This window comes from Aphelocoma coerulescens, chromosome 29 (genome assembly GCF_041296385.1).
Source record: "Aphelocoma coerulescens isolate FSJ_1873_10779 chromosome 29, UR_Acoe_1.0, whole genome shotgun sequence".
NCBI classification, from domain to species: Eukaryota; Metazoa; Chordata; class Aves; order Passeriformes; family Corvidae; genus Aphelocoma; species Aphelocoma coerulescens.
This window is the reverse complement of record NC_091042.1, coordinates 1,475,632-1,489,742: the sequence shown is the minus strand read 5'-3', so window position 1 is coordinate 1,489,742 and position 14,111 is coordinate 1,475,632. Positions and strand designations below refer to the sequence as shown.

At 60.6% G+C, this 14,111-nt stretch overlaps 1 protein-coding gene across 3 annotated transcripts; it reads left to right on the top strand.

Annotated features, from left to right (window-relative positions):
• Nucleotides 1–2,366: 2,366 nt before the first annotated feature.
• CSRNP2 (cysteine and serine rich nuclear protein 2) lies at nt 2,367–14,093 on the top strand. Of its 3 annotated transcripts, XR_011146785.1 has the most exons (6): nt 2,367–2,400; nt 7,491–7,720; nt 8,800–9,062; nt 9,634–9,930; nt 11,649–13,270; nt 13,377–14,093. XR_011146785.1 is itself a non-coding variant. In XM_068997710.1 (5 exons), exons 2-5 carry the CDS (start codon nt 7,546–7,548, stop codon nt 12,348–12,350), a joined length of 1,437 nt encoding a protein of 478 aa, XP_068853811.1. In that variant the 5' UTR covers nt 2,367–2,400; nt 7,491–7,545; the 3' UTR covers nt 12,351–14,093. The 3 variants fall into 3 exon arrangements, 2 of the variants coding, with proteins under 2 accessions (XP_068853811.1, XP_068853812.1); XM_068997710.1 differs by having other exon boundaries at nt 11,649–14,093; XM_068997711.1 differs by lacking the exon at nt 2,367–2,400 and adding an exon at nt 4,569–4,737 and having other exon boundaries at nt 11,649–14,093.
• Nucleotides 14,094–14,111: the final 18 nt, after the last annotated feature.

Sequence of the window (14,111 nt, the reverse complement as noted above, 5' to 3'; positions counted from 1 at the left end):
GGACATGGGACAGGGACATGGGACAGGGACAGGGACACAGGACAGGGACAGGAACAGGGGACAAGGACAGGGACACGGGACAGGGACATGGGACAGTGACAGGGACACGGGACATGGGACAAGGACAGGGACACAGGACAGGGACACGGGACAGGGACAGGGACACAGGGACACACCAGGGATATGGGGGTTGATGGGACATGGGACAGGACATGGCAGGGACACTGGGCAGGGGTTGGACATGGGACAGGGACATGGGAAGGGACGCACCAGGGTCATGGACATGGCAGGGACAAGGCCAAGGCCAAGGCCAGAGCAGGACAACGGGACACACCCGGGACAAGGAGATGACACGGACATGGGCATGGACATATGGTGGACAAGGACAGAGCAGTGACAAGGACACGGACACGACAGGGACAGGGACATGCCAGGGACAGGGACACAGCCACGTGGTGGACAAGGACCCACAGGGACAAGGACACAGGGACAGGGCCATGGCAGAGCTGGCGAACAAGAGCCGTGCTGGGGGGCAAACAGCAGCTGGGTCCCATCCCACGTCCCCGGAGGTGCCGGTCCCACCCCCCGGTGGCTCCTGCCAGCACGGGGACAAAGTGCCCAGGGCACCCACCCCGGGGGACCTACACAGCCACCCCCCAAGCGTCCTGTGACACCCTCGAGTGACACCTGGGGCCACCCTGCAGCCACTCCTGAGTGACCCCATGGGACTGCCAAGGTGATGGCGCTGTCCCCCCTCCCAAACTTGCCCTGGCAGCCACAGCCGGGGGCTCCTGGGACACCACCCCGTGTCCCCTCCCCAGTCCCACCCAGGTGGGCCATTGCAATGTCCCCATCCCAGTGCCCCATCCCAGTGTCCCATCCCAATGTCCCATCCCAATGTCCCCATCCCCATGCCCCATCCCAGTGTCCCCATCCCAATGTCCCCATCCCAATGTCCCCATCCCAGTGCCCCATCCCGGTGCCCCATCCCGATGTCCCCATCCCAGTGCCCCATCCCAATGTCCCCATCCCAATGTCCCCATCCCAGTGTCCCCATCCCATTGTCCCATCCCAATGCCCCCATCCCAGTGTCCCATCCCAATGTCCCCATCCCAATGTCCCATCCAGATGTTTCATCTTGGTTTCCCGGGACAGTGTCCCCATCCCACTGCCCCTATTTTGGTGTCCCCAGCCTCATTCCAATGTCCCATCTCTGTGTTCCGTCCCAGTGTCCCCACCCTGCTGTCCCCAGCCTGCTGTCCCAGGCCAGGGCTCCATCATGGATTTGCCTTTCCAAGAGCCCTGGGCAGGCAGGAAAGGTGGGACCACGGGAGCCTCAGGAAGCCCCACACAACTGAGTGCAGGTTCTGCACCCGGGGCAAAGCTCCAGCTGGGCAGGGAAGGGATTGGGAGCAGCCTGGGAGAAGGATTTGGGGGATGGGTGACCCTGTGCAGGAGGATTTGAGGGTGTTGGACACATCCTGGCCACCGCCACTGGCCCTGAGGTGCCCCCTGTGCTGGGCTGAGCCCCAGTGTGGGCGTGGGGGGGGGGGGTTCTGCTCCTCTGCCCCGCTCAGATGAGACCCCACCTGCAGAGCTGCCCCAGCCCTGGGGCCCAGCACAGGGAGGACCTGGAGCTGCTGGAGAGATCCAGAGGAGGCCCTGGAGCTGCTCCAGGGCTGGAGCTCCTCTGGAGCCAGGCTGGGAGAGCTGGGGGTGCTCACCTCACTCTGGGGAGACCTTGGAGCCCCTTGCAGGGCCTAAAGGGGCTCCAGGAGAGCTGGAGAGGGACTGGGGACAAGGGATGGAGGGACAGGACACAGGGAATGGCTTCCCACTGCCAGAGGGCAGGGCTGGATAGGAGATTGGGAAGGAATTCCTCCCTGTGAGGGTGGGGAGGCCCTGGAATGGATTTCCCAGAGCAGCTGTGGCTGCCCTGGATCCCTGGCAGTGCCCAAGGCCAGGCTGGATGGGGCTTGGAGCAGCCTGGGGCAGTGGAGGGTGTCCCTGCCCATGGCAGGGGTGGCACTGGGTGATCTCTAAGGTCCCTCCCAACCCAACCCAACCCATCCCGCGATTCCATGCTCTCCTACAGCCCCCCCACATTCCGCACTTCCGGACTACATTTCCCATCACACCCCCCGCCAGCACCGCCCCGTGTCCCCAGGGGACTCGGTTTCCCATGGTGCCTCGCGCCGGAGCTGTGGCGGCGCGGTGGGGTCACGTGACGCGGGGCGGTATAAAAGCGCCGGCGCAGCGGCCGCGGCCCCATTGTTGTCGGCGCGCGCGGCGGGGCGGGACCGGCCCCGGACCCCCCCCGGGACCGGCCCCGGGCCCCCCCCAACACCCCCCCGCCCCCACCCCGCCGGACCGACCCCTCCGAACCCCCCCCGGGCACCGGTGAGTGGCGGGGGAAGGGCGGGAGGGTCAGGCCTCGGTGTACCCGGCGGCTGGAAGGAGGGCGAGGGGGCGGCCTCCGCCTGCCGGGGGGCGGGGGGGGCTTTAAGGGATGTGGGGAGGGGGGGGCTATAAGGGATGGGGGGGGGGCGTTACGGCAGCGGTCACCTATAGGAGATGGGGGGTAAAAGGGTCTGGGGGGCTGCACAGCGGGGGGATGTGTGGGGGGGGCTTGGAGATGAGGGGCATTATGGATGGGAGGACCCTATAGCTGGGGGGGCTATAGGGGAGGGGGGGCCCTTGCAGCTGGGAGCCCTTATAGCGGGGCGGGGGCCATAGGGGATGTGGGAGGGAGGGGCTTGTAGCTTGAGGGCCTGTAGGGCACGGGGTGCCTTATAGCTGGAGGGGTTGTAGGGGGTGGTGGGAGGGCTGCGGGGGGAGTGGGTGGGCCTTATGGCCAAGAGCGTGTAGGAGAGGGGAGGATAGAGGGGATATGGGGGGGCCTTGAGGCTGGGGCGGGCTGTAGGGGATGAGGGGGGGTCCTTATGACTGAGGGTGGATGGAGGAGCCGTGTGAAATACGGGCCTCCCCCGTGTGGGGGGGATGGGGGGCCTGGAGGGGCTGTATAGGGGCCCCCCCTTATATTTGGGGAGGGGCTATGGGGGGGGTCCTGGCAGGTGGGGTCCTCCCTCTGCTGTACCTTAGAGGGGCACTGGGGGTCCTTGAGTGGCCTTGGCACCTGTGGACCTCATGGGGGGAGGCACAGGGGTTGTGTTGTCCCCAAGAAGCTGCCAGTGATGATGATGATGATGGGGGGGGGTCACACCTGGGGGTGTCCAGGGGTGTTTTGTGGGATCACCTTTTCCATTCCCCCCCCACCTGACCCTCCCCAGGTATTCGGGAAGGAGCCTCCCCTTCCCGGGGTCCCCTTCCCCTCCTGGGCCTCTGGATCCAGGTGTTCCATGGACCCACCTTTATCCCTCGAGTCCAGCGATGGACACAGGGCCCAAGGAGGTTTTTTTGGGATCACCTTTCTGTCCCCCTGCCCACCTGGGGGGGGACACACCTGTCCCTCCTTCCCAGGCTTGCCTGGCTGACAGATCCTCCGTGGGATGCTGGTTCCATAAATGCTGGAAGCTCTGTGGGAGCCGTATCCCAGATTTCCCTGAGGAACCCAAATTTTCCACCTTTTGTCCCAAAAACCCAGAGCTGGGTGTTGGGAATGTCAGCAATGACCTGGGATGGACCCAAATCCCTGGGGAATTCGTGGACCCCTCCAGCTGCTGAGCCGAATCCGTGGGGAACACATTGGAAAACTTGACCCATTCCTTAAGGATCCAGAGTGCCAAAATCTTCCTGGTGACCATCCCAAAATCCCATTTTCGGGTTAATTTGCCCCAGTTCCTGCCCTGGAATAACGCCTGGATTCACTGGTGGTCCCAGACCCTTTCTGGGGGGGGTTCCTGCTGGAATCCCTGCTGGGGCATCCTGATCCCAGAGGGATGGGGCACTTGGAATTCCATCCTGGTTCCTGTGTCACCTTCCTGGGGGGCTCAGGGTGCTGCAGTGGGATAATCTGAATTCCACCCAGTCCCAAACTGGGATGGGGTTGGGATGTTCCCGTTCCCATCGGGCTCTGCTCATCCCACGAGTCTCTCCCAGAGTGACTCTTCCCTGCTCACGGATCATTCCCACTCTCTTCCCATCCTTTAATATCCTGGATCCCTCCTTTTGCCACCTCTGATCCCTCAAAACCGTGGGAATCATCCAGAGGATCCATTTTTGGCTCTGGATTTTTATGGGAATCTCATTATCATAAAAAAAAAAAAAAAAATTGCTGCTGGAGGCTGGGGAATGCAGGCAGGAATTCTTGAGAATCCTCCAGCTCCTCAAACCCTGGAGCTAGGTGGGATTTTTGGGAGCCATCCCAGAATTCACAGGATGCTCAGAGGATTGGAAAACCAGAGGATGATTCCTGATTCCTTGGAATAGCTGGAAGTGATGAAAGGGTTGGTCAGTGCAGGGTTTGGTGCTCACCTGGGACCGAGGAGGAGCCCAGGGCGGGTCTGAGGTTGGGAGGTGATTCCCGAGGGGGAACGGGATCGGGGACGGTCCCACCCGTTGGTGCCGGGGCTCAGCTGGACTCTCCCACATTCCACCTCTCCCAAAAAACGGGACAGCCTGGAGCAGGGGGTTTTTTGGGGGTTAATTCCTGCTAATTCCGTGAGATTCCAGCTTGTCCCCCCCCCCTTGGATCATCTTTCAGCCGGGAGGTTTTCCAGATCAGCTCCTGTGGTTGTGGGAATCCCAAACTCTCCTGACCCGTTCCTTGCTCCAAAGGTGATTCCAGAACGTGGGGAAAAATAATTTGTGTTTTTAGCTTAACTGCTTTTGGTGAGGTTTAATCCTGGAAACAATAAGAATTCCCTGATTCCCATGGCTCGTCCCTCAGCATTTGATCCCATTTTTCCTTCCTCATCTCAAATTCCTTCCAATTTAAAACCAGGAAAAAATGGAAACCTGGAATTTTCATCTATTTGGGCTTTTTTTTCCCCTCACTCTGACTCTTCCAAGAGTTTCTTTATGCCATAAAAAGGATAATTTGGAATAATTTGGGCTTTTATATGAGGATAGATCCATCGGGGAAGGATCCAGGTGCCATCCCAGATGGACCTTGCACAGGTGCTGGGATCCCACCTGGACTCCATCTCTGATTTTCCATGGAAATGCAGTTTTGGGGGATAATTTGAGGCTTTTTGGCGATTTTCAGGTGCTGGAAAGGAGGAGGGGGTGTTTTCCATGTCCCCTTCTCCTGGGATTTGGATCAATCAGTTCCTTCCTTCCTCCTTTACCACCAGGATTCCCCACTTTCCGTCCCAAAAGACCACCCCAAACCCCTGGGGTTTCGCCCCAAACCCCTGCGGTTTTCACCCCAAACCCCTGCGGTTTTCACCCCAAACCGGTGCATGGGTTGGGAATTCCCATCCTACTTTTTTTGGGGAAGGAAGACCCCCAACATTCCCTCCCAGAGGGAACAGGGGAAGGATCCCTGTGCTGGATCCAGATCCCCCAGTGCCTCCTGCTCCAGCAAATCCCACCCAAAACCCGACCCTGGGGGAGGTTCTTGAGCATCCCAGGGGCCTTCCCAATTCAATCTGGGACTTTCCCGATGGGAATCAGGTCCCAAAATTCCCTTGTCCAACTTTGAGCTGAAAATTTCCCTCAAATCCTAAATATCGCCATGGGTTATTTGGGATTTTTTTGAGGTTTTTTGGGATTAAGGGGTGTGGGGCAGGAAGAGCCCAGGGGGGCTCATTCCCATTTTGGTGTCTGTGATGGATTGGGAATTCTTGGGGTTTTTTCTGAACTTTAGGGAATTTTAGAGAGGGATCAGGATGTTCCAGGGGTGAATCTGGCAGTGCCTTTCCCAAAAAAACCTCAATCAAACAAACCAAAAAAAAAACCCAAAAAGCTTTTCCTTTGGTTTCGGGTGAATTCCATCCCAAATCAATCCGGAATGGAAAAGTTGGGATAGAGGGAGCGAATGTGATGGCAAATGTTTGTGGGAAGATCCCTCCCTCCAGCAGACCCCACACCTGGGTGATGGACTGGGATGGGGAACTCCCGTTGGGATCGGGATTTATCCGGGATGGGGAGGGCAGGAATTCTTGGAAAACCCAGGGAATTGGAAAACCCAGGGAATCTTTTCCTGGCCACCCCAAGCAATCGTGACCCATGAAATATCAACACCCAGCTCCTTCCCACAGGCCCGGGATGGGCTGGAACAACAACTCCAGTTGGGATTGGGGGATTTATCCGGGATCAGGATGGGGAGAACACCCTGGGAATGCTGTGCTGGTGATCCCGAGGGATCCCGGCTCCCCCAGAACACCTCGGTGATCCAGAGGGATCCCGGCTCTCCCGGAACCCCTCGGTGATCCGGAGGGATCCCGGCTGCCCCTGGAACACCTCGGTGATCCGGAGGGATCCCGGCTCTCCCGGGACACCTCGGTGATCCGGAGGGATCCCGGCTCTCCTGGAACCCCTCGGTGATCCGGAGGGATCCCGGCTGCCCCTGGAACACCTCGGTGATCCGGAGGGATCCCGGCTCTCCCGGGACACCTCGGTGATCCGGAGGGATCCCGGCTCTCCCAGAACACCTCGGTGATCTGGAGGGATCCCGGCTGCCCCTGGAACACCTCGGTGATCCAGAGGGATCCCAGCTCTCCCGGGACACCTCGGTGATCCGGAGGGATCCCGGCTCCCCCAGAACACCTCGGTGATCCGGAGGGATCCCGGCTCCCCCAGAACACCTCGGTGATCCGGAGGGATCCCAGCTCTCCTGGAACACCTCAGTGATCCGGAGGGATCCCGGCTCTCCCGGAACACCTCGGTGATCCAGAGGGATCCCAGCTCTCCTGGGACACCTCGGTGATCCGGAGGGATCCCGGCTCTCCCAGAACACCTCGGTGATCCGGAGGGATCCCGGCTCTCCCGGGACACCTCGGTGATCCGGAGGGATCCCAGCTCTCCCAGAACACCTCGGTGATCCGGAGGGATCCCGGCTCTCCCTGGAACACCTCGGTGATCCAGAGGGATCCCAGCTCTCCCGGGACACCTCGGTGATCCAGAGGGATCCCGGCTGCCCCTGGAACACCTCGGTGATCCGGAGGGATCCCGGCTGCCCCTGGAACACCTCGGTGATCCGGAGGGATCCCGGCTCTCCCGGGACACCTCAGTGATCCAGAGGGATCCCGGCTCTCCCGGAACACCTCGGTGATCCGGAGGGATCCCGGCTCTCCCGGAACACCTCGGTGATCCGGAGGGATCCCGGTTCTCCCGGAACACCTCGGTGATCCGGAGGGATCCCGGCTCTCCCGGGACACCTCGGTGATCCGGAGGGATCCCGGCTCTCCCGGAACACCTCGGTGATCCGGAGGGATCCCAGCTCTCCTGGAACACCTCGGTGATCCGGAGGGATCCCGGCTCTCCCGGGACACCTCGGTGATCCGGAGGGATCCCGGCTCCCCCAGAACACCTCGGTGATCCGGAGGGATCCCGGCTCCCCCAGAACACCTCGCTGCTCTCCACAGGGTGGTCCCGTCCCCGCCCCGACCCCGCCGGGGTCTCCATGCGAGCCGAGCCCCGATGGCCGCGGTCCCGAGCGCCGGGATCAAGCGCAAGCTGGAGGATGCGGGATCGGGATTGGGATCGGGATTGGGATCGGGATCGGGGGGATCCAGCGGCTCCACCTCGGATGACGAGATCGCCACGAGCGACAGCGGCGACAGCTGCGACAGCGGCAGCTCCGGCAGCACCGGGCGTGAGGAATTTGGGGGAATTGGGCAGGATTTGGGGGGATTTGGGGCTTCTTTGCTTTTGGGGAATTTTAGTGAATTTCAGGGATTTTTGGGTTGTGGTGGTGGGGAGTTTATTTTTTGGGGGGAGGGGGAGGGTTGGGGAATTTGGGGGGAGTATCGTGGAGTTTTTTGGGATGGTGGGGGAATTTTGTGGCGGTTTGGCAATTTTGGGGGGATTCTTGGGTTTTTGGAGGGGTTTTAGGAAATATTGGGGATTTGGGTTTGGGGATTTTTTTTTTTTTAAATTCTGGTGAATTTTGGGATTTTTTTAAAATTCTGGTGAATTTTGGGATTTTTTTAAAAATTCTGGTGAATTTTGGTGGGGGTTTTTTTCATTTTTGGTAAATTTTTTGATTTGAGGGACAATTGTTTTTTTTTTTTTAATTATGGGGGAATTTGGAGGAATGTTTTGCTTTTTGGGGAATTGGGGGAATTTCTGGGAATGTTTGAAAGTTTGGGGGATCTGGGAGTTCATGGGGAATTATTTGGGGAGTTTGTGGGGCTCTAAAGTTTAGAGGGAAATTCAGGGAAATTTGGTGAATTTTATGTAATTTTGGTGTAAGATTTGGGGGGAGTTATTTGGGGAGTTTGTGGGGCTTGAATTTTCTTGGAATTTTGGGGGGCGCTTGGGGGGAAGTTTCAGGGATTTTGGGGTGTTTGGGGGACGGGAATTTGGAGTGTTTGGGGGGGAGTTTGGGGGATGGGAATTTGGGGGGGGGGCTGGAGGGGAATTTGGAGCGTTTGGGGGGAATTTCAGGGATTTTGGGGGAGTTTGGGAAACAGGAATTTGAAGTGTTTGGGGGGAATTTCAGGGATTTTGGGGGAGTTTGGGGGAACGGGAATTGGGGGGGGGGGCCCTGGATGGGAATTTGGAGCGTTTGCGGGGAAATTTCATAGAATTGGTTGGGGAGGGTGGGGGAATTACGGAGCGTTTTTAAAAAACTTCGGAGGGGGAATTCGACCGAATTTAAGGTAATTTTGGGGGGAAATAGGGGGTGACTTAGGGGCTCTCCACCCCCTGAGCCCCGCTCTGTGCCCGCAGCCCCGTCCATCCTGCGGCGCTCGCGGGCGCGCCGGGCCGGGAAGCGCGTGCGCTTCGCCCAGGTCACCGTGTACTACTTCGCCCGGCGCCAGGGCTTCACCTGCGTGCCCAGCGCCGGCGGCAGCTCCCTGGGCATGGCCCCGCGGCACCACCGTGCCCGCAGGTACAGCCTCAGCCAGTTCGCTCACCTGCGCCAGGTGAGCCACCGGCAGCACCTGCGGCAGCACCTCCGCAGGGAGAAACTGCGCGCCAGGAGGAGGGAGGTGAGCGGGGGTGGTTCGGGGGGATGCTGGCTGGGGGGATACCTGGAGGGGATTTGGGGGTGGCAGAGGGGGATCCAGGTGGGGAATAGCTGGGGAGAGAGGGTGGAATTTGGGTGGGGAATGGCTGGAGGGGTAGCAGGGGAGGGATTCCAGGTGGGGAATAGCTGGGGAGGGAGGGTTTGGGGTGACAGAGGGTGGCTGTGGGGGGGATTTTGGGGGAGGCAGGTATTGGGGGGTGGGAGGAGGTGGGAAACAGCTGGGTGGGTTTGGTGGTGAGCAGGTGGGAAAGCCCTTGAGGAGGATTTGGGGGAGGGAAGTGAAACGTACCTGGGTGGGGTTGGAAGAGAGGCAGAGCGGGGGGAACCCAGGTGGGAAACACTCCGAGGGGATCTTAGGAGGTACAAGCAAGAATCTGCGTGGGAACCACCTGGGGTGACATTTGGGGGTGACAGGTCTTGGCAGGGACAAGAAGAGGCTCAGTTTAGGGGTTTAGGAGCCGGGCAGAGGGACGGGCACCTGGCCAGGTGACCCCCCACGGTCCCACATCCCCGCCTGTGCCCCCCGTGCCCAGCTGACCCAGAACGGGACGGTGCCCTCGGCCGAGGCTGCGGGGCTGACCTTGGCTGACGTGTCCGACGACGACCTGGACGTGGGGCAGGTGGAGGTGGGCGATTACTTCTACCTGCAGCCGCTGCCCACCAAGCGGCGCCGGGCGCTGCTCCGCGCCTCGGGCGTGCGCAGGATCGACGCCGAGGAGCGCCAGGAGCTGCGGGCGCTGCGCCTGTCCCGCGAGCAGTGCGGCTGCCTGTGCCGCCTCACCTGCGAGCCGCGCACCTGCGCCTGCAGCCAGGCCGGCATCCAGTGCCAGGTGAGCGCAGGGCGAGCCATTCGGGCTGGCACGGGCGGCACAATGCTCCTCGTGCCCGTCCCAGCCCTGCCCGTGCTTCTGTGTCCGTGCTCCTTGAGGAGCGGGGAGAGCCAGGTGTGCCAGGTGGGGGCAGCCAGTGCTGGGTGAAGCGGGAAAGGGGGGGATAAGTGGGATTTGAGCTTGTGCCTGTGCTCCTTGAGGAGCGGGGAGAGCCAGGTGAGGGCAGCCAGTGCTGGGTGAAGTGAGAAAGGGGGGATAATTGGGATTTGAGCTTGTGTCCGTGCTCCTTGAGGAGTGGGGAGAGCCAGGTGTGCCAGGTGAGGGCAGCCAGTGCTGGGTGAAGCGGGAAAGGGGGGGATAAGTGGGATTTGAGCTTGTGCCTGTGCTCCTTGAGGAGCGGGGAGAGCCAGGTGAGGGCAGCCAGTGCTGGGTGAAGTGGGAAAGGGGGGATAATTGGGATTTGAGTTTGTGTCCGTGCTCCTTGAGGAGTGGGGAGAGCCAGGTGTGCCAGGTGAGGGCAGCCAGTGCTGGGTGAAGCGGGAAAGGGGGGATAATTGGGATTTGAGCTTGTGTCTGTGCTCCTTGAGGAGTGGGGAGAGCCAGGTGTGCCAGGTGGGGGCAGCCAGTGCTGGGTGAAGTGGGAAAGGGGGGGATAATTGGGATTTGAGCTTGTGTCTGTGCTCCTTGAGGAGTGGGGAGAGCCAGGTGAGGGCAGCCAGTGCTGGGTGAAGTGAGAAAGGGGGGATAATTGGGATTTGAGCTTGTGCCCATGCTCCTTGAGGAGTGGGGAGAGCCAGGTGTGCCAGGTGAGGGCAGCCAGTGCTGGGTGAAGCGGGAAAGGGGGGGATAAGTGGGATTTGAGTTTGTGCCCGTGCTTCTGTGTCCGTGCTCCTTGAGGAGTGGGGAGAGCCAGGTGTGCCAGGTGAACTGGGAAAAGGGGGGATGAATGGGATTTGGGGTGGGCCAGGTGTTGGCACACACCCGCTGTGCCCATGTTCTTGCTCCTTGAGGGAGCAGAGAGGGCCAGGTGAGGCAGCCGGGATTCGTGGTGCAACAGGGGCTGGAATGTTCCTGTGTCCGTGTTCCTTGAAGGAGCAGGAACAGCTCCAGGCGTGTTTTGGGTGTACCTGGAAGGTATAAACTCCTCTGCCCAACCCAGAGCCAAATTCCTGCTGTCCAGGTGGGATCTGGGGTTCGGACTCAGGGGGGATCCTGGGGGATCCTCTAGCTGTCCACATCTCTTCCCAATGGAATGCAAGCAGGAATTCTTGAGAATCCTCCAGTTCCTCAAGCCCTGGAGCTAGGTGGGATTTTTGGGAGCCATCCCAGAATTCACAGGATGCTCAGAGGATTGGAAAACCAGAGGATGATTCCTGGTTCCTTGGAATAGCTGGAAGTGAAAGGGTTGGTCAGTGCAGGGTTTGGTGCTCACCTGGGTCCGAGGAGGAGCCCAGGGTGGGTCTGAGGTGGGAGGTGATTCCCGAGGGGGAACGGGATCAGAGACGTTCCCACCCGTTGGTGTCGGGGCTCAGCTGGACGCTCCCACATTCCACCTCTCCCAAAAAACGGGACAGCCTGGAGCAGGGGGGTTTTTTGGGCTTAATTCCTGCTGATTCCGCGTGATGGAGACACCTGGCTGGGATAAACCCTCGCTGTGATTTTTTTTTGGGGTGGGATTTGGGTCCTGCGGGGTTCCACACCTGTCCCCCGTGGCCCAGGTGGATCGCACGTCGTTCCCGTGCGGCTGCTCCCGGGATGGCTGCGGGAACGTGGCCGGGCGCATCGAGTTCAACCCCCTGCGCGTCCGCACCCACTTCCTGCACACCCTGATGAAGCTGGAGCTGGAAAACCGGCGCGAGGAGGAGGAAGAGGAGGGAGCGGCCGCACCCCCCGGGCCCACCTGGCCGCCCCCACAGCCCCCCGAGACTCAGGACTTCCAGGAGTACCTGGCGGAGAACGAGCGGGCAGTGCTGCACCTGCAGACGGCCGAGGAGCTGGAGAGGCTGAAGGCTGAGGAAGACTCTGGAAGCGGCTCTGGGGGAGAGGGGGGTGGGGTCTGCGTGCTGGGGGAGCACCTGGATGACACCTGGCAGGTGAAACCTCCCCCGTGCCCCGGGCTCAGCCCCAGCATCCTCATCCCAGCCCAGTTCCCGCTGGAATCTTCTGTGCTGTGCTACCCCCCGGGGCAGCCGGCCCAGGTGGGCTCCCAGCCTTACCTGGCCGATGCTCCTGGGCTCTACTGCCAGCTGGAGCCACGGGCGGGTGCCAAGGGTGGGAGTGGCCACATGGAGCACCCGGCTCCAGCCTCCAGCCCCCCCGGGAAGGAGCTGGGGGTCCCACCTGTCCCTGCTGCTGCAAGCAAGGGAGGAGCACCCCAAAATCTCGCGGAGCACCTGGAGCACCCCCACCTGCCCATATGAGCGGCCTGAGGCCCTGTGGCTCCATTATTTATTCCATGGATTGATTATTTAATTGGTGGGGGCTGCTCTGGACAGAGGATTTACCTGGCCCGGGGCCACGAGTCCAGGGGTCACCTGTGCCAGGACTCACCTGAGCTGCAGCCTCCTGGCTCCTGGGGCAGCTCCGTCCCTCCTGGCTGCCTCCGCTTTCCTTGTTTTTAAGGGAAAAACCCTTTTTTTCCCTAATTCCAGTTTGTTTAATGAATGTTTCACCTGGGCCGCATCCCATCCCGCTTCATCCGGGTGATGCTCCCACTTACCTGGGATGGATTGGGAAACATCTGGATCTGGCACAGGAGACCCAAGACCGGAGCTCCCAGACTCACCTGGAGAATTTTGGGGGGTTTGAACCAGCTTCACCTCCTCGCTGGCTCCTCCATCACCTGGAATTGACCACCTGTACCTGTCAGAACCTTCTGGAATGTTCCTTCACTTGCTGGGAGCTGCCTCCAGCAGCTGCTGAGGGGTTGGAGTGCCCCCCTCCAAGGACCAGGATTTGGGATTGTGAGGGTGCAGGAATGTCCCCAGTCCCTCCCTGTCATCCCAGCCCGTTCCTGGTGGGCTCTGTGCATCCAGGTGCTCGTGGGCCGATGCCAGCAGGACCAGAGCCCTGCAGGTGTGCCCAGGTGTCCGTGTTACCCCACGGATGTGCTGCTCCTGCCCCTGCCTGGGGGGCTCAGCAATGTCACCTGGCCCTGCCCTACCTGATCCACGATCCCTCCGTTGGCTCCTCACCCATCCCAGGTGAGCTCCATCCATCCGGGTGCCTCCCACCTGCCTGTGCTTCCCAAAGAACCTGTACCTGCCACGCCAGCACTCGGGATCCATCCCGGCTCCTCCCCGCCGTGCCAGCAGGAGCAGAGCCCTGCGGCTGTGCCCAGGTGTCCTGGTATCCCTGTGGATGTTCCCTCGCTTCCCGGAGCACCTGGAATTCCTCCTGCTGCTCCTCAGGTGCTTCCTGCTCACCTGTGCTCCTTCTGACTCCAGGCATCTCCTCTGGCATCAGACTGGTCAGACTGGGATGGATTCAGGTTCTCCAGACTCACCTGGTCCTTCCAGCCCTTCCTTGGAGTGGGATTCATGGAAAACCCACCTGTGCTCCGGACCTTCCTGAGGCTCTGGGATCTGTCTTGGGGTGAAACTTGTCACTTCTGGGGCTGTTCCCTCCTTTTTGGGCTCCACCCAGGTGAGATCAACCTGGGCCAGAAGAAATTCCAGCCTGGGAGGAGGCAGGAGTGGGGGAGAATCGGGATGTGGGGTGGGGCTGCCTGTTCTCCAGCCCGTCCCAGGTTGGGGCTGTGCCCTTGGGGTTTCCTCACCTGGATGCTCTTGGATTCTGGGATCTGCTCACCTGGCTGGGTCCGGGCCCCAAATCCTGCGTTCTGCTCGCCTGGACACTCCCAGACTGTGGGATCTGCTCGCCTGGTTGGGTCTGTGCCCCTGGATCTGCTCACCTGGACACTCCCAGCCCCTGGGATCCGCTCACCTGTTGGGTCTGTGCCTTCAGGACCTGCTCACCTGGATGCTCCCAGACCCCGGGATCAGCTGGGGGGGGCACAGGGACCCAAATCCCCCAATCCAGCTGCTGCCACCCCTTTATTTTCCTGACTTTTTTGATTTAACTGTCGGCTTTTCCAGCAGTTTTCCCGGTTTTGGGGGTTGAGGATCTCCTGGTGCTCCTGGGGGTCACCTGCCCCCCGGGGGGGGGGGGGGGGTAAAAAG

Coding starts and splice junctions, on each gene's coding strand:
- CSRNP2 (XM_068997710.1), top strand. CDS start 7,546: ATGGCCGCGGTCCCGAGCGCCGGGATCAAGCGCAAGCTGGAGGATGCG. Junction 7,721..8,799: donor CAGCTCCGGCAGCACCGGGC/GTGAGGAATTTG, acceptor CTGTGCCCGCAG/CCCCGTCCATCCTGCGGCGC. Junction 9,063..9,633: donor TGCGCGCCAGGAGGAGGGAG/GTGAGCGGGGGT, acceptor CCCCGTGCCCAG/CTGACCCAGAACGGGACGGT.